Source organism: Somniosus microcephalus, chromosome 30 (assembly GCF_052327205.1).
Source record: "Somniosus microcephalus isolate GS21.2 chromosome 30, FLI_Smic_1.0, whole genome shotgun sequence".
In the NCBI taxonomy this organism is placed as follows: Eukaryota; Metazoa; Chordata; class Chondrichthyes; order Squaliformes; family Somniosidae; genus Somniosus; species Somniosus microcephalus.
In genome coordinates this window covers 15,998,414-16,025,073 of record NC_141016.1, presented here as the reverse complement: position 1 = coordinate 16,025,073, position 26,660 = coordinate 15,998,414, and the positions used below count along the sequence as shown (strand labels likewise).

The 26,660-nt window shown below is 62.9% G+C and overlaps 1 protein-coding gene across 1 annotated transcript in view; it reads right to left on the bottom strand.

The window, feature by feature from the left end:
* myl7 (myosin, light chain 7, regulatory) overlaps positions 1-26,660 on the bottom strand; it is a 33,851-nt gene that overhangs the window by 4,726 nt on the left and 2,465 nt on the right. Inside the window, exons 2-5 of the mRNA XM_085971059.1 lie at positions 24,843-24,950; positions 23,202-23,277; positions 22,365-22,469; positions 21,010-21,088 (exon numbers count right to left, since the gene is read on the bottom strand). Of these exons, the coding sequence (XP_085827185.1) occupies positions 21,010-21,088; positions 22,365-22,469; positions 23,202-23,277; positions 24,843-24,950 (368 nt within the window). The remainder of the gene's footprint in view (positions 1-21,009; positions 21,089-22,364; positions 22,470-23,201; positions 23,278-24,842; positions 24,951-26,660) is intronic.

Genomic DNA, 26,660 nt, shown 5'->3' with positions numbered 1-26,660 from the left:
CAGACGGCCCTCATTTTAACAACTTATCTAAAGGTCTATGGCCTTGATTTTAACTCCGCCTCCCCCCCAACCCCTTGCCGACAGGCAGGGTCAGGCGAGGGGTTAAAATCCTAAATCTGTAGATGCTGCCTCCAAGTCATTGTGTTGCTGATTGAAACCCCGGACGTGGCTCCCGTTAAAAGCAGGCGGGGCACTACTTAAGATTCAAAAGTCACGGCCCGATGACTTATCGCCGCCACAATGTAACTTTTACTTCAACACGGGGTGGGGTGGGGCGGGCGGTTCCACACTGTCTGCTGCCTCGCAGAGCAACGCGGCTGGAGAAACCAACCGGCCAGAAGTGGCCCAGGTAGGTTATAAAACTCTGCCTGTCTCTGAACTCCTTGTGGAACAGGAGGAGCAAGACTCTCCATCAAGGCCTCACATTTCCTTGAGGCCTCCCCAGCCTCGGGCTCCCGCTTTGGGTGCAGTACCTATCGCCATACCTGGAACATGGCCACGCGTCACATTGTTAGGTTTACAAGGAAAATTACATTGGCTCACTACTCAATACAGACACAGTGGCCGAGAAACTTACAGGCGTAAAACGGGCGCCTCAGTGTCCAATATGGCGGGTGGCACATTCCGCGCCGGAAGTGCGTGGCATGCCATATTGGTATAGGCGCCATGGGCTCGTACCTGAAACAGGCATAAGGCCCTTTGTATATGCAAATAGGGGGCCTAACGCCTGTTTCAGGTCCCCTTCCCCGAAACTGGGCTGCCCTGAACGCTGCTGGCGTCGAACCTGCTTTGACCAGGATAACCAAGTTCACATGCGGCCTATCCATCGGTCCTTAAAGACGCCCCATTGCCCAGTCCCCAGCCTCCCTCTCTCCCCGAGCCCCCATTCCCCAGTCTCACTCTCTCCCCGAGCCCCCATTCCCCAGTCTCCCTCTCCCCCCGAGCCCCCATTCCCCAGTCTCCCGAGCCCCCTTTCCCCAGCCTCCCTCTCCCCCTGAGCCCCCATTCCCCAGTCTCCCTCTCTCCCTGAGCCCCCATTCCCCAGCCTCCCTCTCTCCCCGAGCCCCCATTCCCCAGTCTCCCTCTTTCCCCAAGCTCCCATTCCCCAGTCTCCCCGAGCCCCCATTCCCCACTCTCCCTGAGCCCCCATTCCCCAGTCTCCCTCTCTCCCCGAGCCCCCATTCCCCAGTCTCCCTCTCTCCCCGAGCCCCCATTCCCCAGTCTCCCTCTCTCCCCGAGCCCCCATTCCCCAGTCTCCCTCTCACCCCGAGCCCCCAGTCTCTCTTCCCGAGCCCCCATTCCCCAGTCTCCCTCTCTCTCCCCCCCCAGTCTCCCTCTCTCTCCCCTGAGCCCCCATTCCACAGTCTCACTCTCTCCCCGAGCCCCCATTCCCCAGTCTCTCTCTCTCCCCCCCGAGCCCCCATTCCCCAGTCTCCCTCTCTCCCCGAGCTCCCGTTCCCCAGCCTCCCTCTCTCCCCGAGCCCCCATTTCCCAGTCACCCTCTCTCCCCGAGCCACCATTCCCCAGTCTCCCCGAGCCCCCATTCCCCAGTCTCCCTCTCAACCCGAGCCCCCATTCCCCAGTCTCCCTCTCTCCGAGCCCCCATTCCCCCTCTCCCCCCGAGCCCCCATTCCGCAGTCTCCCTCTCCCCCCGAGCCCCCATTCCCCAGTCTCCCTCTCCCCCCGAGCCCCCATTCCCCCTCTCTCCGAGCCCCCATTCCCCAGTCTCCCTCAGCCCCCATTCCCCAGCCTCCCTCTCTCCCCCCAAGCCCCCATTCCCCAGTCTCCCTCTCTCCCCAAGCCCCCATTCCCCAGTCTCCCTCTCTCCCCGAGCCCCCATTCCCCATCTCTCCCCGAGCCCCCATTCCCCAGTCTCCCTCTCTCCCTGAGCCCCCATTCCCCAGTCTCCCTCTCACCCCGAGCCCCCATTCCCCAGTCTCTCTCCCCGAGCCCCCATTCCCCAGTCTCCCTCTCACCCCGAGCCCCCATTCCCCAGTCTCCCTCTCACCCCGAGCCCCCATTCCACAGTCTCCCTCTCTCTCCCCAGAGCCCCCATTCCCCAGTCTCCCTCTCTCCCCGAGCCTCCATTCCCCAGTCTCTCTCTCTCTCCCCCGAGCCCCCATTCCCAGTCTCCCTCTCTCTCCCCCACCCCGAGCCCCCATTCCCCAGTCTCTCACCCGAGCCCCCATTCCCCAGTCTCCCTCTCACCCCGAGCCCCCATTCCCCAGTCTCCCTCTCACCCCGAGCCCCCATTCCCCAGTCTCCCTCTCACCCCGAGCCCCCATTCCCCCTCTCACCCCGAGCCCCCATTCCCCAGTCTCCCTCTCTCTCCCCAGAGCCCCCATTCCCCAGTCTCCCTCTCTCCCCCCGAGCCCCCAGTCTCCCCGAGCCCCCATTCCCCAATCTGCCTCTCCCCCGAGCCCCCATTCCCCAGTCTCCCCCTCAACCCGAGCCCCCATTCCCCAGTCTCCCTCTCTCCCCGAGCCCCCATTCCCCAGTCTCCCTCTCCCCCCCGAGCCCCCATTCCCCAGTCTCCCTCTCGCCCCCATTCCCCAGTCTCCCTCTCCCCCGAGCCCCCATTCCCCAGTCTCCCTCTCTCCCCGAGCCCCCATTCCCCAGTATCCCTCTCTCCCCGAGCCCCCATTTCCCAGTCTCCCTCTCTCCCCGAGCCCCCATTCCCCAGTCTCCCTCTCTCCCCGAGCCCCCATTCCCCAGTCTCCCTCTCTCCCCGAGCCCCCATTCCCCAGTCTCCCTCTCTCTCCCCCGAGCCCCCATTCCCACTCTCCCTCTCTCTCCCCCCCCCGAGCCCCCATTCCCCAGTCTCACTCTCTCCCCGAGCCCCCATTCCCCAGTCTCCCTCGCTCCCCGAGCCCCCATTCCCCAGTCTCCCTCGCTCCCCGAGCCCCCATTCCCCCTCGCTCCCCGAGCCCCCATTCCCCAGTCTCCCTCGCTCCCCGAGCCCCCATTCCCCAGTCTCCCTCGCTCCCCGAGCCCCCATTCCCCAGTCTCCCTCGCTCCCCATTCCCCCTCGCTCCCCGAGCCCCCATTCTCCCTCGCTCCCCGAGCTCCCATTCCCCAGTCTCCCTCGCTCCCCGAGCCCCCATTCCCCAGTCTCCCTCGCTCCCCGAGCCCCCATTCCCCAGTCTCCCTCGCTCCCCGAGCCCCCATTCCCCAGTCTCCCTCGCTCCCCGAGCCCCCATTCCCCAATCTCCCTCTCTCCCCCATTCCCCAGTCTCCCTCGCTCCCCGAGCCCCCATTCCCCAGTCTCCCTCGCTCCCCGAGCCCCCATTCCCCCTCTCTCCCCGAGCCCCCATTCTCCCTCTCTCCCCGAGCCCCCATTCCGCAGTCTCCCTCTCTCCCCGAGCCCCCATTCCGCAGTCTCCCTCTCTCCCCGAGCCCCCATTCCCCAGTCTCCCTCTCTCCCCCATTCCCCAGTCTCCCTCGCTCCCCGAGCCCCCATTCCCCAGTCTCCCTCATTCCCCCCTCGCTCCCCGAGCCCCCATTCCCCAGTCTCCCTCTCTCCCCGAGCCCCCATTCCCCAGTCTCCCTCGCTCCCCGAGCCCCCATTCCCCAGACTCCCTCGCTCCCCGAGCCCCCATTCCCCAGTCTCCCTCGCTCCCCGAGCCCCCATTCCCCAGTCTCCCTCGCTCCCCGAGCCCCCATTCCCCAGTCTCCCTCGCTCCCCGAGCCCCCATTCCCCAGTCTCCCTCGCTCCCCGAGCCCCCATTCCCCAGTCTCCCTCGCTCCCCGAGCCCCCATTCCCCAGTCTCCCTCGCTCCCCGAGCCCCCATTCCCCAGTCTCCCTCGCTCCCCGAGCCCCCATTCCCCAGTCTCCCTCGCTCCCCGAGCCCCCATTCCCCAGTCTCCCTCTCACCCCGAGCCCCCATTCCCCAGTCTCCCTCTCTCCCCGAGCCCCCATTCCCCAGTCTCCCTCTCCCCCCGAGCCCCCATTCCCCAGTCTCCCTCTCACCCCGAGCCCCCATTCCCCAGTCTCCCTCTCTCCCCCCCGAGCCCCCAGTCTCCCTCTCTCCCCCCCGAGCCCCCATTCCCCTCTCTCCCTCGCTCCCCGAGCCCCCATTCCCCAGTCTCCCCCGAGCCCCCATTCCCCAGTCTCCCTCTCCCCCCCCGAGCCCTCATTCCCCAGTCTCCCAAGTCCCCATTCCCCAGTCTCCCTCTCTCCCCGAGCCCCCATTCCCCAGTCTCCCTCTCTCCCCCCGAGCCCCCATTGCATGGTCTCCCTCTCTCCCTGAGCCCCCATTCCCCACTCTCCCCGAGCCCCATTCCCCCTCTCTCCCCTCTCCCCCATTCCCCAGTCTCCCTCTCCCCCCGAGCCCCCATTCCCCCTCTCTCCCCCCAAGCCCCCATTCCCCAGTCTCCCTCTCTCCCCCCGAGCCCCCAATCCCCAGTCTCCCTCTCTCTCCCCGAGCCCCCATTCCCCAGTCTCCCTCTCCCCCCGAGCCCCCATTCCCCAGTCTCCCTCTCTCCCCGAGCCCCCATTCCCCAGTCTCCCTCTCTCCCAAGCCCCCATTCCCCAGTCTCCCTCTCTCCCCGAGCCCCCATTCCCCACTCACCCTCTCTCCCCGAGCCCCCATTCCCCAGTCTCCCTCTCTCCCCCCGAGCCCCCACTGCCCAGTCTCCCTCTCTCCCCGAGCCCCCATTCCCCAGTCTCCCTCTCCCCCCGAGCCCCCATTCCCCCTCTCTCCCCCCAAGCCCCCATTCCCCAGTCTCCCTCTCTCCCCCCAAGCCCCCATTCCCCAGTCTCCCTCTCTCTCCCCGAGCCCCCATTCCCCAGTCTCCCTCTCTCCCCCCGAGCCCCCATTCCCCAGTCTCCCTCTCTCCCCGAGCCCCCATTCCCCAGTCTCCCTCTCTCCCTGAGCCCCCATTCCCCAGCCTCCCTCTCTCCCCGAGCCCCCATTCCCCAGTCTCCCTCTTTCCCCAAGCTCCCATTCCCCAGTCTCCCCGAGCCCGCATTCCCCACTCTCCCTGAGCCCCCATTCCCCAGTCTCCCTCTCTCCCCGAGCCCCCATTCCCCAGTCTCCCTCTCTCCCCGAGCCCCCATTCCCCAGTCTCCCTCTCTCCCCGAGCCCCCATTCCCCAGTCTCCCTCTCACCCCGAGCCCCCAGTCTCTCTCCCCGAGCCCCCATTCCCCAGTCTCCCTCTCTCTCCGCCCCCCAGTCTCCCTCTCTCTCCCCTGAGCCCCCATTCCACAGTCTCACTCTCTCCCCGAGCCCCCATTCCCCAGTCTCTCTCTTTCCCCCCCGAGCCCCCATTCCCCAGTCTCCCTCTCTCCCCGAGCTCCCGTTCCCCAGCCTCCCTCTCTCCCCGAGCCCCCATTTCCCAGTCACCCTCTCTCCCCGAGCCACCATTCCCCAGTCTCCCCGAGCCCCCATTCCCCAGTCTCCCTCTCAACCCGAGCCCCCATTCCCCAGTCTCCCTCTCTCCGAGCCCCCATTCCCCCTCTCCCCCCGAACCCCCATTCCGCAGTCTCCCTCTCCCCCCGAGCCCCCATTCCCCAGTCTCCCCCCGAGCCCCCATTCCCCCTCTCTCCGAGCCCCCATTCCCCAGTCTCCCTCAGCCCCCATTCCCCAGCCTCCCTCTCTCCCCCCAAGCCCCCAGTCTCCCTCTCTCCCCAAGCCCCCATTCCCCAGTCTCCCTCTCTCCCCGAGCCCCCATTCCCCATCTCTCCCCGAGCCCCCATTCCCCAGTCTCCCTCTCTCCCTGAGCCCCCATTCCCCAGTCTCCCTCTCACCCCGAGCCCCCATTCCCCAGTCTCTCTCCCCGAGCCCCCATTCCCCAGTCTCCCTCTCACCCCGAGCCCCCATTCCCCAGTCTCCCTCTCACCCCGAGCCCCCATTCCCCAGTCTCCCTCTCTCTCCCCAGAGCCCCCATTCCCCAGTCTCCCTCTCTCCCCGAGCCTCCATTCCCCAGTCTCTCTCTCTCTCCCCCGAGCCCCCATTCCCAGTCTCCCTCTCTCTCCCCCCCCCCGAGCCCCCATTCCCCAGTCTCTCACCCGAGCCCCCATTCCCCAGTCTCCCTCTCACCCCGAGCCCCCATTCCCCAGTCTCCCTCTCACCCCGAGCCCCCTTTCCCCAGTCTCCCTCTCACCCCGAGCCCCCATTCCCCCTCTCACCCCGAGCCCCCATTCCCCAGTCTCCCTCTCTCTCCCCAGAGCCCCCATTCCCCAGTCTCCCTCTCTCCCCCCGAGCCCCCAGTCTCCCCGAACCCCCATTCCCCAATCTGCCTCTCCCCCGAGCCCCCATTCCCCAGTCTCCCCCTCAACCCGAGCCCCCATTCCCCAGTCTCCCTCTCTCCCCGAGCCCCCATTCCCCAGTCTCCCTCTCCCCCCGAGCCCCCATTCCCCAGTCTCCCACTCGCCCCCATTCCCCAGTCTCCCTCTCCCCCGAGCCCCCATTCCCCAGTCTCCCTCTCTCCCCGAGCCCCCATTCCCCAGTCTCCCTCTCTCCCCGAGCCCCCATTTCCCAGTCTCCCTCTCTCCCCGAGCCCCCATTCCCCAGTCTCCCTCTCTCCCCGAGCCCCCATTCCCCAGTCTCCCTCTCTCCCCGAGCCCCCATTCCCCAGTCTCCCTCTCTCTCCCCAGAGCCCCCATTCCCCAGTCTCCCTCTCTCCCCGAGCCTCCATTCCCCAGTCTCTCTCTCTCTCCCCCGAGCCCCCATTCCCAGTCTCCCTCTCTCTCCCCCCCCCCCGAGCCCCCATTCCCCAGTCTCACTCTCTCCCCGAGCCCCCATTCCCCAGTCTCCCTCGCTCCCCGAGCCCCCATTCCCCCTCGCTCCCCGAACCCCCATTCCCCAGTCTCCCTCGCTCCCCGAGCCCCCATTCCCCAGTCTCCCTCGCTCCCCGAGCCCCCATTCCCCAGTCTCCCTCGCTCCCCGAGCCCCCATTCCCCAGTCTCCCTCGCTCCCCGAGCCCCCATTCTCCCTCGCTCCCCGAGCCCCCATTCCCCAGTCTCCCTCGCTCCCCGAGCCCCCATTCCCCAGTCTCCCTCGCTCCCCGAGCCCCCATTCCCCAGTCTCCCTCGCTCCCCGAGCCCCCATTCCCCAGTCTCCCTCGCTCCCCGAGCCCCCATTCCCCAGTCTCCCTCGCTCCCCGAGCCCCCATTCCCCAATCTCCCTCTCTCCCCCATTCCCCAGTCTCCCTCGCTCCCCGAGCCCCCATTCCCCAGTCTCCCTCGCTCCCCGAGCCCCCATTCCCCCTCTCTCCCCGAGCCCCCATTCTCCCTCTCTCCCCGAGCCCCCATTCCGCAGTCTCCCTCTCTCCCCGAGCCCCCATTCCGCAGTCTCCCTCTCTCCCCGAGCCCCCATTCCCCAGTCTCCCTCTCTCCCCCATTCCCCAGTCTCCCTCGCTCCCCGAGCCCCCATTCCCCAGTCTCCCTCATTCCCCCCTCGCTCCCCGAGCCCCCATTCCCCAGTCTCCCTCTCTCCCCGAGCCCCCATTCCCCAGTCTCCCTCGCTCCCCGAGCCCCCATTCCCCAGTCTCCCTCGCTCCCTGAGCCCCCATTCCCCAGTCTCCCTCGCTCCCCGAGCCCCCATTCCCCAGTCTCCCTCGCTCCCCGAGCCCCCATTCCCCAGTCTCCCTCGCTCCCCGAGCCCCCATTCCCCAGTCTCCCTCGCTCCCCGAGCCCCCATTCCCCAGTCTCCCTGAGCCCCCATTCCCCAGTCTCCCTCTCACCCCGAGCCCCCATTCCGCAGTCTCCCTCTCTCCCCGAGCCCCCATTCCCCAGTCTCCCTCTCCCCCCGAGCCCCCATTCCCCAGTCTCCCTCTCACCCCGAGCCCCCATTCCCCAGTCTCCCTCTCTCCCCCCCGAGCCCCCAGTCTCCCTCTCTCCCCCCCGAGCCCCCATTCCCCACACTCCCTCGCTCCCCGAGCCCCCATTCCCCAGTCTCCCTCTCTCCCCCCGAGCCCCCATTCCCCAGTCTCCCCCCGAGCCCCCATTCCCCAGTCTCCCTCTCTCCCAAGTCCCCATTCCCCAGTCTCCCTCTCTCCCCGAGCCCCCATTCCCCAGTCTCCCTCTCTCCCCCCGAGCCCCCATTGCATGGTCTCCCTCTCTCCCTGAGCCCCCATTCCCCACTCTCCCCGAGCCCCATTCCCCAGTCTCCCTCTCTCCCCGAGCCCCCATTCCCCAGTCTCCCTCTCTCCCCTCTCCCCCATTCCCCAGTCTCCCTCTCCCCCCGAGCCCCCATTCCCCCTCTCTCCCCCCAAGCCCCCATTCCCCAGTCTCCCTCTCTCCCCCCGAGCCCCCATTCCCCAGTCTCCCTCTCTCTCCCCGAGCCCCCATTCCCCAGTCTCCCTCTCTCCCCCCGAGCCCCCATTCCCCAGTCTCCCTCTCTCCCCCCGAGCCCCCATTCCCCAGTCTCCCTCTCTCCCAAGCCCCCATTCCCCAGTCTCCCTCTCTCCCCGAGCCCCCATTCCCCACTCACCCTCTCTCCCCGAGCCCCCATTCCCCAGTCTCCCTCTCTCCCCCCGAGCCCCCATTGCCCAGTCTCCCTCTCTCCCCGAGCCCCCATTCCCCAGTCTCCCTCTCCCCCCGAGCCCCCATTCCCTCTCTCTCCCCCCAAGCCCCCATTCCCCAGTCTCCCTCTCTCCCCCCGAGCCCCCATTCCCCAGTCTCCCTCTCTCCCCCATTCCCCAGTCTCCCTCGCTCCCCGAGCCCCCATTCCCCAGTCTCCCTCATTCCCCCCTCGCTCCCCGAGCCCCCATTCCCCAGTCTCCCTCTCTCCCCGAGCCCCCATTCCCCAGTCTCCCTCGCTCCCCGAGCCCCCATTCCCCAGTCTCCCTCGCTCCCCGAGCCCCCATTCCCCAGTCTCCCTCGCTCCCCGAGCCCCCATTCCCCAGTCTCCCTCGCTCCCCGAGCCCCCATTCCCCAGTCTCCCTCGCTCCCCGAGCCCCCATTCCCCAGTCTCCCTCGCTCCCCGAGCCCCCATTCCCCAGTCTCCCTCGCTCCCCGAGCCCCCATTCCCCAGTCTCCCTCGCTCCCCGAGCCCCCATTCCCCAGTCTCCCTCGCTCCCCGAGCCCCCATTCCCCAGTCTCCCTCGCTCCCCGAGCCCCCATTCCCCAGTCTCCCTCTCACCCCGAGCCCCCATTCCCCAGTCTCCCTCTCTCCCCGAGCCCCCATTCCCCAGTCTCCCTCTCCCCCCGAGCCCCCATTCCCCAGTCTCCCTCTCACCCCGAGCCCCCATTCCCCAGTCTCCCTCTCTCCCCCCCGAGCCCCCAGTCTCCCTCTCTCCCCCCCGAGCCCCCATTCCCCTCTCTCCCTCGCTCCCCGAGCCCCCATTCCCCAGTCTCCCCCCGAGCCCCCATTCCCCAGTCTCCCTCTCCCCCCCCGAGCCCCCATTCCCCAGTCTCCCAAGTCCCCATTCCCCAGTCTCCCTCTCTCCCCGAGCCCCCATTCCCCAGTCTCCCTCTCTCCCCCCGAGCCCCCATTGCATGGTCTCCCTCTCTCCCTGAGCCCCCATTCCCCACTCTCCCCGAGCCCCATTCCCCAGTCTCCCTCTCTCCCCGAGCCCCCATTCCCCAGTCTCCCTCTCTCCCCTCTCCCCCATTCCCCAGTCTCCCTCTCCCCCCGAGCCCCCATTCCCCCTCTCTCCCCCCAAGCCCCCATTCCCCAGTCTCCCTCTCTCCCCCCGAGCCCCCAATCCCCAGTCTCCCTCTCTCTCCCCGAGCCCCCATTCCCCAGTCTCCCTCTCTCCCCCCGAGCCCCCATTCCCCAGTCTCCCTCTCTCCCCCCGAGCCCCCATTCCCCAGTCTCCCTCTCTCCCAAGCCCCCATTCCCCAGTCTCCCTCTCTCCCCGAGCCCCCATTCCCCACTCACCCTCTCTCCCCGAGCCCCCATTCCGCAGTCTCCCTCTCTCCCCCCGAGCCCCCACTGCCCAGTCTCCCTCTCTCCCCGAGCCCCCATTCCCCAGTCTCCCTCTCCCCCCGAGCCCCCATTCCCCCTCTCTCCCCCCAAGCCCCCATTCCCCAGTCTCCCTCTCTCCCCCCGAGCCCCCATTCCCCAGTCTCCCTCTCTCTCCCCGAGCCCCCATTCCCCAGTCTCCCTCTCTCCCCCCGAGCCCCCATTCCCCAGTCTCCCTCTCTCCCCCTGAGCCCCCATTCCCCAGTCTCCCTCTCTCCGAGCCCCCATTCCCCAGCCTCCCTCTCTCCCCGAGCCCCCATTCCCCACTCTCCCTCTTTCCCCAAGCTCCCATTCCCCAGTCTCCCCGAGCCCCCATTCCCCACTCTCCCTGAGCCCCCATTCCCCAGTCTCCCTCTCTCCCCGAGCCCCCATTCCTCAGTCTCCCTCTCTCCCCGAGCCCCCATTCCCCAGTCTCCCTCTCTCCCCGAGCCCCCATTCCCCAGTCTCCCTCTCACCCCGAGCCCCCAGTCTCTCTCCCCGAGCCCCCATTCCCCAGTCTCCCTCTCTCTCCCCCCCCCAGTCTCCCTCTCTCTCCCCTGAGCCCCCATTCCACAGTCTCACTCTCTCCCCGAGCCCCCATTCCCCAGTCTCTCTCTTTCCCCCCCGAGCCCCCATTCCCCAGTCTCCCTCTCTCCCCGAGCTCCCGTTCCCCAGCCTCCCTCTCTCCCCGAGCCCCCGTTTCCCAGTCACCCTCTCTCCCCGAGCCACCATTCCCCAGTCTCCCCGAGCCCCCATTCCCCAGTCTCCCCGAGCCCCCATTCCCCAGTCTCCCTCTCAACCCGAGCCCCCATTCCCCAGTCTCCCTCTCTCCGAGCCCCCATTCCCCCCGAGCCCCCATTCCGCAGTCTCCCTCTCCCCCCGAGCCCCCATTCCCCAGTCTCCCTCTCCCCCCGAGCCCCCATTCCCCCTCTCTCCGAGCCCCCATTCCCCAGTCTCCCTCAGCCCCCATTCCCCAGCCTCCCTCTCTCCCCCCAAGCCCCCATTCCCCAGTCTCCCTCTCTCCCCAAGCCCCCATTCCCCAGTCTCCCTCTCTCCCCGAGCCCCCATTCCCCATCTCTCCCCGAGCCCCCATTCCCCAGTCTCCCTCTCTCCCTGAGCCCCCATTCCCCAGTCTCCCTCTCACCCCAAGCCCCCATTCCCCAGTCTCTCTCCCCGAGCCCCCATTCCCCAGTCTCCCTCGCTCCCCGAGCCCCCATTCCCCAGTCTCCCTCGCTCCCCGAGCCCCCATTCCCCAGTCTCCCTCGCTCCCCATTCCCCAGTCTCCCTCGCTCCCCGAGCCCCCATTCCCCAGTCTCCCTCGCTCCCCGAGCCCCCATTCCCCAGTCTCCCTCGCTCCCCGAGCCCCCATTCCCCAGTCTCCCTCGCTCCCCGAGCCCCCAGTCTTCCTCTCTCCCCGAGCCCCCATTCTGCCTCTCTCCCCGAGCCCCCATTCCCCAGTCTCCCTCTCTCCCCGAGCCCCCATTCCCCAGTCTCCCTCTCTCCCCGAGCCCCCATTCCCCAGTCTCCCTCTCACCCCGAGCCCCCATTCCCCAGTCTCCCTCTCTCCCCGAGCCCCCATTCCCCAGTCTCCCTCTCTCCCCCCGAGCCCCCAGTCTCCCTCACTCCCCCCCCAAGCCCCCAGTCTCCCTCGCTCCCCGAGCCCCCATTCCCCAGTCTCCCTCGCTCCCCGAGCCCCCATTCTCCCTCGCTCCCCGAGCTCCCATTCCCCAGTCTCCCTCGCTCCCCGAGCCCCCATTCCCCAGTCTCCCTCGCTCCCCGAGCCCCCATTCCCCAGTCTCCCTCGCTCCCCGAGCCCCCATTCCCCAGTCTCCCTCGCTCCCCGAGCCCCCATTCCCCAATCTCCCTCTCTCCCCCATTCCCCAGTCTCCCTCGCTCCCCGAGCCCCCATTCCCCAGTCTCCCTCGCTCCCCGAGCCCCCATTCCCCCTCTCTCCCCGAGCCCCCATTCTCCCTCTCTCCCCGAGCCCCCATTCCGCAGTCTCCCTCTCTCCCCGAGCCCCCATTCCGCAGTCTCCCTCTCTCCCCGAGCCCCCATTCCCCAGTTTCCCTCTCTCCCCCATTCCCCAGTCTCCCTCGCTCCCCGAGCCCCCATTCCCCAGTCTCCCTCATTCCCCCCTCGCTCCCCGAGCCCCCATTCCCCAGTCTCCCTCGCTCCCCGAGCCCCCATTCCCCAGTCTCCCTCGCTCCCCGAGCCCCCATTCCCCAGTCTCCCTCGCTCCCCGAGCCCCCATTCCCCAGTCTCCCTCGCTCCCCGAGCCCCCATTCCCCAGTCTCCCTCGCTCCCCGAGCCCCCATTCCCCAGTCTCCCTCGCTCCCCGAGCCCCCATTCCCCAGTCTCCCTCGCTCCCCGAGCCCCCATTCCCCAGTCTCCCTCGCTCCCCGAGCCCCCATTCCCCAGTCTCCCTCGCTCCCCGAGCCCCCATTCCCCAGTCTCCCTCTCACCCCGAGCCCCCATTCCGCAGTCTCCCTCTCTCCCCGAGCCCCCATTCCCCAGTCTCCCTCTCCCCCCGAGCCCCCATTCCCCAGTCTCCCTCTCACCCCGAGCCCCCATTCCCCAGTCTCCCTCTCTCCCCCCCGAGCCCCCAGTCTCCCTCTCTCCCCGCCGAGCCCCCATTCCCCACACTCCCTTGCTCCCCGAGCCCCCATTCCCCAGTCTCCCTCTCTCCCCCCGAGCCCCCATTCCCCAGTCTCCCTCTCTCCCCCCGAGCCCCCATTCCCCAGTCTCCCTCTCTCCCAAGTCCCCATTCCCCAGTCTCCCTCTCTCCCCGAGCCCCCATTCCCCAGTCTCCCTCTCTCCCCCCGAGCCCCCATTGCATGGTCTCCCTCTCTCCCTGAGCCCCCATTCCCCACTCTCCCCGAGCCCCATTCCCCAGTCTCCCTCTCTCCCCGAGCCCCCATTCCCCAGTCTCCCTCTCTCCCCTCTCCCCCATTCCCCAGTCTCCCTCTCCCCCATTCCCCCTCTCTCCCCCCAAGCCCCCATTCCCCAGTCTCCCTCTCTCCCCCCGAGCCCCCCATTCCCCAGTCTCCCTCTCTCTCCCCGAGCCCCCATTCCCCAGTCTCCCTCTCTCCCCCCGAGCCCCCATTCCCCAGTCTCCCTCTCTCTCCCCGAGCCCCCATTCCCCACTCACCCTCTCTCCCCGAGCCCCCATTCCCCAGTCTCCCTCTCTCCCCCCGAGCCCCCATTGCCCAGTCTCCCTCTCTCCCCGAGCCCCCATTCCCCAGTCTCCCTCTCCCCCCGAGCCCCCATTCCCCCTCTCTCCCCCCAAGCCCCCATTCCCCAGTCTCCCTCTCTCCCCCCGAGCCCCCATTCCCCAGTCTCCCTCTCTCTCCCCGAGCCCCCATTCCCCAGTCTCCCTCTCTCCCCCCGAGCCCCCATTCCCCAGTCTCCCTCTCTCCCCCCGAGCCCCCATTCCCCAGTCTCCCTCTCTCCCAAGCCCCCATTCCCCAGTCTCCCTCTCTCCCCGAGCCCCCATTCCCCACTCACCCTCTCTCCCCGAGTCCCCAGTCTCCCTCTCTCCCCCCGAGCCCCCATTGCCCAGTCTCCCTCTCTCCCCGAGCCCCCATTCCCCACTCTCCCTCTCTCCCCGAGCCCCATTCCCCAGTCTCCCTCTCTCCCCGAGCCCCCATTGCCCAGTCTCCCTCTCTCCCCGAGCCCCCATTCCCCACTCTCCCTCTCTCCCCGAGCCCCATTCCCCAGTCTCCCTCTCTCCCCGAGCCCCCATTCCGCAGTCTCCCTCTCTCCCCGAGCCCCCATTCCCCAGTCTCTCTCTCTCCCCCCCGAGCCCCCATTCCCCAGTCTCCCTCTCTCCCCGAGCCCCCATTCCCCAGTCTCCCCGAGCCCCCATTCCCCCTCTCCCCCCTTTCCCCCATTCCCCAGTCTCCCTCTCCCCCCGAGCCCCCATTCCCCAATCTCCCTCTCTCCCCAAGCCCCCATTCCCCAGTCTCCCTCAGCCCCAATTCCCCAGCCTCCCTCTCTCCCCGAGCCCCCATTCCCCCTCTCTCCCCAAGCCCCCATTCCCCAGTCTCCCTCTTTCCCCAAGCCCCCATTCCCCAGTCTCCCTCAGCCCCCATTCCCCAGCCTCCCTCGCTCCCCGAGCCCCCATTCCCCAGTCTCCCTCGCTCCCCGAGCCCCCATTCCCCAGTCTCCCTCGCTCCCCGAGCCCCCATTCCCCAGTCTCCCTCGCTCCCCCAGCCCCCATTCCCCAGTCTCCCTCGCTCCCCGAGCCCCCATTCCCCAGTCTCCCTCGCTCCCCGAGCCCCCATTCCCCAGTCTCCCTCGCTCCCCGAGCCCCCATTCCCCAGTCTCCCTCGCTCCCCATTCCCCAGTCTCCCTCGCTCCCCGAGCCCCCATTCCCCAGTCTCCCTCGCTCCCCGAGCCCCCATTCCCCAGTCTCCCTCGCTCCCCGAGCCCCCATTCCCCAGTCTCCCTCGCTCCCCGAGCCCCCAGTCTTCCTCTCTCCCCGAGCCCCCATTCTGCCTCTCTCCCCGAGCCCCCATTCCCCAGTCTCCCTCTCTCCCCGAGCCCCCATTCCCCAGTCTCCCTCTCACCCCGAGCCCCCATTCCCCAGTCTCCCTCTCTCCCCGAGCCCCCATTCCCCAGTCTCCCTCTCTCCCCCCGAGCCCCCAGTCTCCCTCACTCCCCCCCCCCGAGCCCCCAGTCTCCCTCGCTCCCCGAGCTCCCATTCCCCAGTCTCCCTCGCTCCCCGAGCCCCCATTCCCCAGTCTCCCTCTCTCCCCCCGAGCCCCCATTGCCCAGTCTCCCTCTCTCTCCCCGAGCCCCATTCCCGTCTCCCAGTCTCCCTCTCTCCCCCGAACCCCCATTCCCCTGACTCCCTCTCTCCCCGAGCCCCCATTCCCCAGTCTCCCTCTCTCCCCCCGAGCCCCCAGTCTCCCTCACTCCCCCCCCGAGCCCCCAGTCTTCCTCTCTCCCCGAGCCCCCATTCTGCCTCTCTCCCCGAGCCCCCATTCCCCAGTCTCCCTCTCACCCCGAGCCCCCATTCCCCAGTCTCCCTCTCTCCCCGAGCCCCCATTCCCCAGTCTCCCTCTCTCCCCCCGAGCCCCCAGTCTCCCTCACTCCCCCCCCGAGTCCCCAGTCTCCCTCGCTCCCCGAGCCCCCATTCCCCAGTCTCCCTCTCTCCCCCCGAGCCCCCATTGCATGGTCTCCCTCTCTCCCTGAGCCCCCATTCCCCACTCTCCCCGAGCCCCATTCCCCAGTCTCCCTCTCTCCCCGAGCCCCCATTCCCTAGTCTCCCTCTCTCCCCTCTCCCCCATTCCCCAGTCTCCCTCTCCCCCATTCCCCCTCTCTCCCCCCAAGCCCCCATTCCCCAGTCTCCCTCTCTCCCCCCGAGCCCCCCATTCCCCAGTCTCCCTCTCTCTCCCCGAGCCCCCATTCCCCAGTCTCCCTCTCTCCCCCCGAGCCCCCATTCCCCAGTCTCCCTCTCTCCCCCCGAGCCCCCATTCCCCAGTCTCCCTCTCTCCCAAGCCCCCATTCCCCAGTCTCCCTCTCTCCCCGAGCCCCCATTCCCCACTCACCCTCTCTCCCCGAGCCCCCATTCCCCAGTCTCCCTCTCTCCCCCCGAGCCCCCATTGCCCAGTCTCCCTCTCTCCCCGAGCCCCCATTCCCCAGTCTCCCTCTCCCCCCGAGCCCCCATTCCCCCTCTCTCCCCCCAAGCCCCCATTCCCCAGTCTCCCTCTCTCCCCCCGAGCCCCCATTCCCCAGTCTCCCTCTCTCTCCCCGAGCCCCCATTCCCCAGTCTCCCTCTCTCCCCCCGAGCCCCCATTCCCCAGTCTCCCTCTCTCCCCCCGAGCCCCCATTCCCCAGTCTCCCTCTCTCCCAAGCCCCCATTCCCCAGTCTCCCTCTCTCCCCGAGCCCCCATTCCCCACTCACCCTCTCTCCCCGAGTCCCCAGTCTCCCTCTCTCCCCCCGAGCCCCCATTGCCCAGTCTCCCTCTCTCCCCGAGCCCCCATTCCCCACTCTCCCTCTCTCCCCGAGCCCCATTCCCCAGTCTCCCTCTCTCCCCGAGCCCCCATTGCCCAGTCTCCCTCTCTCCCCGAGCCCCCATTCCCCACTCTCCCTCTCTCCCCGAGCCCCATTCCCCAGTCTCCCTCTCTCCCCGAGCCCCCATTCCGCAGTCTCCCTCTCTCCCCGAGCCCCCATTCCCCAGTCTCTCTCTCTCCCCCCCGAGCCCCCATTCCCCAGTCTCCCTCTCTCCCCGAGCCCCCATTCCCCAGTCTCCCCGAGCCCCCATTCCCCCTCTCCCCCCTTTCCCCCATTCCCCAGTCTCCCTCTCCCCCCGAGCCCCCATTCCCCAATCTCCCTCTCTCCCCAAGCCCCCATTCCCCAGTCTCCCTCAGCCCCAATTCCCCAGCCTCCCTCTCTCCCCGAGCCCCCATTCCCCCTCTCTCCCCAAGCCCCCATTCCCCAGTCTCCCTCTTTCCCCAAGCCCCCATTCCCCAGTCTCCCTCAGCCCCCATTCCCCAGCCTCCCTCGCTCCCCGAGCCCCCATTCCCCAGTCTCCCTCGCTCCCCGAGCCCCCATTCCCCAGTCTCCCTCGCTCCCCGAGCCCCCATTCCCCAGTCTCCCTCGCTCCCCGAGCCCCCATTCCCCAGTCTCCCTCGCTCCCCGAGCCCCCATTCCCCAGTCTCCCTCGCTCCCCGAGCCCCCATTCCCCAGTCTCCCTCGCTCCCCGAGCCCCCAGTCTTCCTCTCTCCCCGAGCCCCCATTCTGCCTCTCTCCCCGAGCCCCCATTCCCCAGTCTCCCTCGCTCCCCATTCCCCAGTCTCCCTCGCTCCCCGAGCCCCCATTCCCCAGTCTCCCTCGCTCCCCGAGCCCCCATTCCCCAGTCTCCCTCGCTCCCCGAGCCCCCAGTCTTCCTCTCTCCCCGAGCCCCCATTCTGCCTCTCTCCCCGAGCCCCCATTCCCCAGTCTCCCTCTCTCCCCGAGCCCCCATTCCCCAGTCTCCCTCTCACCCCGAGCCCCCATTCCCCAGTCTCCCTCTCTCCCCGAGCCCCCATTCCCCAGTCTCCCTCTCTCCCCCCGAGCCCCCAGTCTCCCTCACTCCCCCCCCGAGCCCCCAGTCTCCCTCGCTCCCCGAGCTCCCATTCCCCAGTCTCCCTCGCTCCCCGAGCCCCCATTCCCCAGTCTCCCTCTCTCCCCCCGAGCCCCCATTGCCCAGTCTCCCTCTCTCTCCCCGAGCCCCATTCCCGTCTCCCAGTCTCCCTCTCTCCCCCGAACCCCCATTCCCCTGACTCCCTCTCTCCCCGAGCCCCCATTCCCCAGTCTCCCTCTCTCCCCCCGAGCCCCCAGTCTCCCTCACTCCCCCCCCGAGCCCCCAGTCTTCCTCTCTCCCCGAGCCCCCATTCTGCCTCTCTCCCCGAGCCCCCATTCCCCAGTCTCCCTCTCACCCCGAGCCCCCATTCCCCAGTCTCCCTCTCTCCCCGAGCCCCCATTCCCCAGTCTCCCTCTCTCCCCCCGAGCCCCCAGTCTCCCTCACTCCCCCCCCGAGCCCCCAGTCTCCCTCGCTCCCCGAGCTCCCATTCCCCAGTCTCCCTCGCTCCCCGAGCCCCCATTCCCCAGTCTCCCTCTCTCCCCCCGAGCCCCCATTCCCCAGTCTCCCTCTCTCCCCGAGCCCCCATTCCCCAGTCTCCCTCTCTCCCCCCGAGCCCCCAGTCTCCCTCACTCCCCCCCCGAGCCCCCAGTCTCCCTCGCTCCCCGAGCTCCCATTCCCCAGTCTCCCTCGCTCCCCGAGCCCCCATTCCCCAGTCTCCCTCTCTCCCCCCGAGCCCCCATTGCCCAGTCTCCCTCTCTCTCCCCGAGCCCCATTCCCGTCTCCCAGTCTCCCTCTCTCCCCCGAACCCCCATTCCCCTGACTCCCTCTCTCCCCGAGCCCCCATTCCCCAGTCTCCCTCTCTCCCCCCGAGCCCCCAGTCTCCCTCACTCCCCCCCCGAGCCCCCAGTCTCCCTCGCTCCCCGAGCCCCCATTCCCCAGTCTCCCTCGCTCCCCGAGCCCCCATTCCCCAGTCTCCCTCTCTCCCCCCGAGCCCCCATTGCCCAGTCTCCCTCTCTCTCCCCGAGCCCCATTCCCGTCTCCCAGTCTCCCTCTCTCCCCCGAACCCCCATTCCCCTGACTCCCTCTCTCCCCGAGCCCCCATTCCCCAGTCTCCCAGTCTCCCTCTCTCCCCCGAACCCCCATTCCCCTGACTCCCTCTCTCCCCGAGCCCCCATTCCCCAGTCTCCCTCTCTCCCCCCGAGCCCCCAGTCTCCCTCACTCCCCCCCCGAGCCCCCAGTCTCCCTCGCTCCCCGAGCCCCCATTCCCCAGTCTCCCTCGCTCCCCGAGCCCCCATTCCCCAGTCTCCCTCTCTCCCCCCGAGCCCCCATTGCCCAGTCTCCCTCTCTCTCCCCGAGCCCCATTCCCGTCTCCCAGTCTCCCTCTCTCCCCCGAACCCCCATTCCCCTGACTCCCTCTCTCCCCGAGCCCCCATTCCCCAGTCTCCCTCGCTCCCCGAGCCCCCATTCCCCCTCTCTCCCCGAGCCCCCATTCTCCCTCTCTCCCCGAGCCCCCATTCCCCAGTCTCCCTCTCTCCCCAAGCCCCCATTCCCCAGTCTCCCTCTCACCCCGAGCCCCCATTCCCCAGTCTCCCTTTCACCCCGAGCCCCCATTCCCCAGTCTCCCTCTCTCCCCCCGAGCCCCCAGTCTCCCTCCCGAGCCCCCATTCCCCAGTCTCCCTCACTCCCCGAGCCCCCATTCCCCAGTCTCCCTCTCTCCCCCCGAGCCCCCATTCCCCAGTCTCCCTCTCTCCCCCCGAGCCCCCATTCCCCAGTCTCCCTCTCTCCCAAGCCCCCATTCCCCAGTCTCCCTCTCTCCCCGAGCCCCCGTTCCCCAGTCTCCCTCTCTCCCCCCGAGCCCCCATTGCCCAGTCTCCCTCTCTCCCCGAGCCCCCATTCCCCACTCTCCCTGTCTCCCCGAGCCCCCATTCCCCAGTCTCCCTCTCTCCCCGAGCCCCCATTCCCCAGTCTCCCTCTCCCCCCGAGCCCCCATTCCCCCTCTCTCCCCCCAAGCCCCCATTCCCCCTCTCTCCCCCCAAGCCCCCATTCCCCAGTCTCCCTCTCTCCCCCCGAGCCCCCATTCCCCAGTCTCCCTCTCTCCCCCCGAGCCCCCATTCCCCAGTCTCCCTCTCCCCCCGAGCCCCCATTGCCCAGTCTCCCTCTCTCCCCGAGCCCCCATTCCCCACTCTCCCTCTCTCCCCGAGCCCCATTCCCCAGTCTCCCTCGCTCCCCGAGCCCCCATTCCCCCTCTCTCCCCGAGCCCCCATTCCCCAGTCTCCCTCTCTCCCCCGAGCCCCCATTCCCCAGTCTCCCTCTCTCCCCCGAGCCCCCATTCCCCAGTCTCCCTCTCTCCCCCCGAGCCCCCATTCCCCACTCTCCCTCTCTCCCCCCGAGCCCCCATTCCCCACTCTCCCTCTCCCCGAGCCCCATTCCCCAGTCTCCCTCTCTCCCCGAGCCCCCATTCCCCAGTCCCCTCTCCCCCCGAACCCCCATTGCCCAGTCTCCCTCTCTCCCCGAGCCCCATTCCCGTCTACCTCTCTCCCCGAGCCCCCCATTCCCCAGTCTCCCTCTCTCCCCCCGAACCCCCATTCCCCTGACTCCCTCTCTCCCCGAGCCTCATTCCCCATCTCCATCTCTTCCCCCGATTTTAGAGCTCCCCTTACCGACTGGCTGCGGCTCTCACGGGTGCCGGCACAGAGCAGCATCCCGTGACGAGCTCCACGGAAAAGGCTGGAAAATTATCCCGTTTAAAAGTAATGCGCTTTAACCTTGTTCTGACTCCAACGCCAGGCTAAGTTAGTCATTACTTAGCGTACCTCACAATTGACCATCCATCGACCCTATTTAAATCCTTACAGGTGTGCGAAAACATTAAAAACTAAGACAACTCAGAACATAACCTGCAGAAAATAAGCCACTGCTGTGATTGGTTTAAGGACACATCATCAGGGTAAAGTGGAGTTGAGGTCGAAGATCAGCCATGATCTTATTGAATGGCGGAGCGGGCTCGACTCCTGCTCCTAATTCTTATGTTCTGATATCAGTATCCTGTGTGAAGAAGCTCCGATGCTCAACGCACTCATTTGAAGCTTCAGATTTCACAGGAAGGAGCTTTCACCTGAAACACTAAAGCTGGTATCGACCCACTATCCAGATAACCGGAATCGTGGGACGCATGCAGCATAAAGACCCAACACCATCATCACTGACCCAACAGCAGATTTCCCTGGCTTCGACCTCCCTCGAGGACAGTGGAGACTCTCAACTCAATCCGCACAGGGGGTGTGGACGCTGCGGCCACCTGCTCCACAATTGGAAGATGAGGGGACGACCCGAAGTGCAACTGTGGCCACGAGTCCCAGACCACGGAACACATCACATCAACCTGCCCACTGAGATCTGTGGCAGGAGGCACCTCATTTCTCCGCTCGGCATCTCTCAGGAGGCCATCGAATGGAGAGCCAAACTAGACCTCATAGCTTTCCCGTCATACACAACAACAACTAAAGCCACATACTCATGCGATAGCAAAATACTGCAGATGCTGGAAATCCGAAATAACAACAGAAAATGCTGGAAAAACTCAGCAGGCCAGGCAACATCCGTGGAGAGAAAATAGAGTCAACGTTTCGGGTGAAAACCCTTTGTCAAGACTAAAGATGCACAAGAAATGAAATAGATTAAAAGGCTGGGCTGGGAGAGAACAAAGGAGAAGTGAAGAGACATTAAGAGGTATTCAAAACGAGACGAGATGGTGATAGGACTAGTGGAGACAAAAGACGGCTCAGATTAGGTGTGAAATGTTCTGACAGAATGGGAGACCGCTGACATGTGGGAGAGAGAGGAAAAAAAAGGAAAGGGGGGGGGGGAAGGCCAAAACAAAGGTGTGGATAAAAAATATAAGTAAAAATGTAATAGGGGCCAGGTTATGATCTGAAATTGTTGAACTCGATATTGAGTCCGGAAGGCTGTAAAGTGCCTAATCGGATATCATGCGATGCTTTTGGGTGGCTTTGATCTCAGCTCACGGTTTCGATGGCTTTGCTACTCACTCGTCCTTGTTGACATTCCCTGTTGCTTTAGGATCGAACAGTTTGAAGGCGCTCAGAATGGTTTCTTCCGGGTCAGTGCCTGTAGAGATAAAATAAGCAGCAAACTGATTGCTCTGGCTAGCAACAGCACTTGGGTTAGATCACAATATCGCACAGCGACTGCAGCCAAGTGAAAAAGAAAGACTTGCATTTACATACTTCAGGATGTTCCAAAGCACTTTGCAGCAAATGAAGTCGTTTTGAAGTGTAGTCATTGTTAAAATGTAGGAAATGTGGCAGCCAATTGCGCACAGCAAGCTCCCACAAACAGCAATGTGATAATGACCAGATTTTAGTGATGCTGGTTGAGGGACAAATATTGGTTACGGCACAGGTGAGTACTCCCCTGCCCTTCTTTGAAATAGTGCCGTGGGATCTTTTACGTCCACCTGAGAGGGCGGACGGGGCCTCGGTTTAACGTCTCACCCGAAAGAAGGCACCTCCGACGGTGCGGCACTCCCTCAGCGCTGCACTGGGAGTGTCAGCCTAGATTTTGTGCTCAAGTCTCGGGAGCGGGACTTGAACCTACAACCTTCTAACTCAGAGGCGAGAGTGCCGCCCACTGTGGGCCTGGCACATGAGCAGATACAAAAACAAGCAGTAAGAGATCCTTCCAGTATTATAACAGGAAGATAGTCCTTGCTGCAGTTGTACAGGGCCCTGGTGAGACCACACCTTGAGTATTGTGTGCCGTTTTGGTCGCCTTATCTGAGGAAAGATGTTCTTGCCATGGAGGGAGTGCAGCGAAGATTCACCAGGCTGATACCTGGGATGATAGGAATGATGTATGAGGAGAGATTGGGTCGATTGGGCTTATACTCGCTGGAGTTTAGAAGAATGAGAGAGGATCTCATTGAAACTTATAAAATTCTAAAAGGACTAGACAGACTAGATGCAGGAAGGATGTTCCCGATGGTCGGGGAGTCCAGAAGCAGGGGTCACAGTCTAAGGATAAGGGGTAAGCCACTCAGGACAGAGATGAGGAGGAATTTCTTTACCCAGAGAGTGTTGAACCTGTGGAATTCTCTACCACAGAAGGCAGTTGAGGCCAATTCATTAAATATATTCAAGAAGGAGTTGGATATATTTCTTAAGGCTAAAGGGATCAAGGGATATGGGGAGAAAGCAGGGACAGGGTACTGAGTTTGGATGATCAGCCATGACCTCATTGAATGGCAGAGCAGGCTTGAGGGGCCGAATGGCCTACTCCTGCTCCTATCTTCTATGTTTCTATGTCCTAAGAATTGAGATCCATTAAGGATGTAAATAGGGTCGGTGGATGGTCAGTTGCTGTAAGATTGCTGCTTTGTCCTTACCGTTCAGTTTTTCTCCAAAGAGACTGAGGAACACTGTGAAGTTCATAGGACCCTTTCCCTCTTTCAACATCCCCTCCAATTCTTCATCATTCGTATTCAACTTACCTACAAAGACATTCATACAGATTAATATTCATATAATCGGCACATTTCTATATACATTTTAAATGGCTGTGTGTTCTCCTCTCGCAATCGGATTGGTCTATGGGGACCAGAAAACTGTTAGCGTCAGTCACACATGGGCCAATTCCAGCATTCCTGCTCCAAAGCCGGCTTTTCCATTCCAAACGTTGAACCCCAGACACGCCCAATCTCAGTAAATAAAAGAAAAGAAAAAAAGACTTGCATTTATATAGCACCTTTCACGACCACCGGACGTCCCACAGCACTTTACAGCCAATGAAGTACTTTTGAAGTGTAGTCGAAATGTAGGAAATGCGGCAGCGAATTTGCGCACAGCAAGCTCCCACAAACAGCAATGTGATAATGACCAGATCATCTGTTTTAGTGATGTTGATTGAGGGATAAATATTGGCCAGGACACTGGGGAGAACTCCCCTGCTCTTCTTCAAAATAGTGGCCGTGAGATCTTTTATGTCCACCTGAGAGATCAGACGGGGCCTGGGTTTAAAGTCTGATCTGAAAGACGGCACCTCCGACAGTGCAGCACTCCACTGGAGTGTCAGCCTAGATTTTTGTGCTCCACGTCTCTGGGGTGGAACTATGAACCAACAACCTTCTGACTCAGAGGCGAGGGTGCTGCCCACTGAGCCACAGCAATGCTTTGATACTGAACCTACTGGTTACTAACAAGAACTGACAGACCCGTTCACTTACCTAGCTGCATAAAGGTCTCCTTCAGGTCCTGCTTACTAATGATCCCATCACGGTTCTGATCAATGCAGCCAAAGGCCTGTGAATCCATGACAAAGGTTTAATCAGTAGCTGTATTAGCATCGCCTGTGAAGATTGGTGTTCCTCACCATTCATGGGATTAACTTCTCAATACAGTCTCTACTCACGCATGTGCCCCCAAAACTAATCCTACTGCAAATGCAGTCACCTTAATCCTTACCCTGCTGAATAAACAGGAATTCCAAACTCTTCCACTGTGAATAATCTTTATCCTTTTGACTTCTGGCTTCACCTTTGCTGCGCTCACTATAGGAAACCGTGGCCCCGATTTTAACTCCAGGCCAGTTTTCGGCCGGTGGGTTTCAGGCCTCCCAGGCTGGGGAAAAGGCCTAAAAACTCACCGGCCGTTTTTGGTCGTGAAGTCGACCAGCAGCATGTGAATGAGGTCCGGCCGTTCCGTTAAATTCGGCCAATCTTGTCTGCTGCCACTCCCGGAGTCGGAGGGAGGGGGGGCCTCATTTGCATGCTGGTCGGCAACTTCCCAACGAAAACGGCCGGGACGTCAGCGAGAAGCAGCTGCCCGTCTGTTAGCATCATGCTGGCTGGAGGTCACCACCAGGGGACCACAGGGAAACGGTCCTCGGCACTAAGGTAAGTGGATAGACGGCGGTTGTGAAACCAAATGGGACTACGTTTTTTTCACTCAGCGGGTTTGCTGCTGGGCGGGACTTCTGACTGGCCACGGCGCATTTTTTTTTTACTGTCTCTTGTTTCACATTTACTGTTTGTTTATTTTATTTTTAATTAATTTAAAATTTGAACATTTTACAGTAAATGACATTTACGGAGCTCAAGACTCAGCTCTTTGTACAAAGTCACAAGCCCTCATGCCTACAAGGCAGGGGTGCCACGGCGCGTTTGCAACCTCCGTCAACGGCAGAGTAAAAATGGCGGCTGCTGATTTTCCAGCGGCAATGGAGCAGTAGGTCGATTTTCCTGCTTTTAAACTGCTCGCCCGCCACATTTCCGCCGAGCCGGGTTGGGTTGAAATCGGGTTCTTTTCTGTTAGAGCTAAAGCACATGTTTCCCGTGTGTTCAAAGGTAACACTATACCTGTAGTGTGTTAGCGTTAATGGATATTGGTGTATTTTTGCCTACGCTCCCAAAATTCCTTTTTTAGGACTGACGGGGGTAATTTTGACTTTAGACGAGAGTGCAAAACGTACGATATCGGCTTGAACACCCGTTAAAACACCTCTCCCAATTGATTTCTATGAAAACAAAAATTGACAAGAGGTTTAACGGGTGGCCGAACCAATATTGTGCGTTTTATACTGCCGCCTAAAGTCAAAATTACCCACAACCAGTGTAACACATGTTAATGCACATACCTGCCGTTAACGTTGACTCTATTTTCTCTCCACGGATGTTGCCTGGCCTGCTGAGTTTTTCCAGCATTTTCTGTTGTTAATGTTTTTTGGTTTGGTTAAGGAAAATTAGAGGTAAACATGCAGATTGGCATCAGAGTATCAAGGAAGGAGCAAGAAACAAAGCAGAAAGGAAGAGGGAAATTGGGTATGGAAGACTGGAAATCCTGTCTCACCGGTATGTTAGACTCCTCACCTCCTTAAACTCCTGAATTTGGGACTGTTCAAACATGGAGAAGACATTGGACGAGCTTCGTTGGTTGTGTTTGGCTGAAGCTTTCCCTCTTGCTGCTTTCCTGCTTGCCTACCAACAAAAAGAGACAATGCAATGGGACAGGAGCCACTGCACCATAAAGCATCAAACCACAACTCCATGTACACCTGTGTATCCCAGCAGTCACTTTGTCAGGTAAAAATGGTACAAATCATTGGCAAGCTCATTGGTTTACTGGAAGAAAAACCAGAATATATTTTTTTTTTAAAACGAATGACTGACTGGCAAGAGATTAAGATCAGTTCCATCTTGTGTTTCTGCTGCTGTTTCAGATTTAAAGCAAACTTGGAACAAGAAAATGCCATTCGGTACATCCAGCCCCCTCCTTCCTCAGGCATGTACAATCCTCTGGATCACATAGAAACATAGAAGATAGTAGCAGGAGTAGGCCATTCGGCCCCTCGAGCCTGTTCCGCCATTCAATGCGATCATGGCTGATCATCCAAATTCAGTACCCTGTCCCTGCTTTTTCCCCATATCCCTTAATCCCTTTAGCCTTAGGAAATATATCTAACTCCTTCTTGAATATATTTAATGAATTGCCCTCTACTGCCTTGTGTGGTAGAGAATTCCACAGGTTCACCACTCTCTGGGTGAAGAAATTCCTCCTCATCTCAGCCCTAAATGGCTTACCCCTTATCCTTAGACTGTGACCCCTGGTTCTGGACTCCTCCGCCATCGGAAACATCATCACAGACTCTTCCCCACCCATTAAATCCCCGGAGAGAAAGCTCTGCATGGATACTGTTATCAAGTAAAAGTGCAGAATATCCAGCCCTCCACTTTTCCACTATATAACCTTGCACTCACTAGGTGGGAGGGGCGAGGAGTGAGCAAGTGCTGCTGGGTGCTTGATTACTGCAGGGAGTTGGAGTGAGTTGTTAAAAAGTTTTGGTGGTGTTTTTTTTTTCTTCAGATTTTAGGGCCTTTTTGGTCCTTAAACAGCAGCCAGATGGCTGCTGAGGAGCCCGGAGTGCCGGGCCCCTCGGAGGACAATGTTCCCAGGATAAATTTAATCAGGGGAGAAAATGTTGGGGGAAGGGAGGGAAAAAAGGCCCAAAGATTTGGGCTGGGACCCCAGGAGGTTTGGAAAAGAAAACACGGTGGTGGTTCAGTGGGAGGATAAGGAGATACGAGCTTGGGATATTATCCAGGCGGTACATGAGGACTGCGACGAGGGAAGCTGCTTTGCCTGCCGACCAAAGCCTAATGTTTGGTTCGAGGTGACGGTCAGTGGCCAAGAGGAGGTGGAAAGATGTTTACTGAGTTTGAAGGTTGGAGATAAGTTCTTGGAGGTATCTCTGCTATATTCTGAAGAGGTGGTGGTCTCATTCTTAAACCTGCCGGTTTATATTGAGGACGATGTGCTAATAAAAAATTTGGAGTTGTGGGACATTAAAATTTGCTCAGCAATAAAGAGGAGATACTATCCAGGAATGTGGGTAGCAGATGGAACCTGTTCTGTAAAGGTGCAGTTCCCAGAGGGAGTGAAATCATTGCCATATAGCATGAAGTTCGAGACAATGGAAGGAGTGCAGTACTTCCGGATACTGCATGATAACCAGAAATAAGGTTTGTTATTATTGTCTTGGACATGACCATCTTGTAAGAAGCTGTCCAGACTTGTACTGTTATAACTGCGGCGAGTCTGGACACATCGCTCGGAGCTGTGGGGTGTGTCACAAAGTTCCCACCCGCTGTGCGTGTGCGGCAGAAGGAAGCCCCTTGAGTGACGAGATG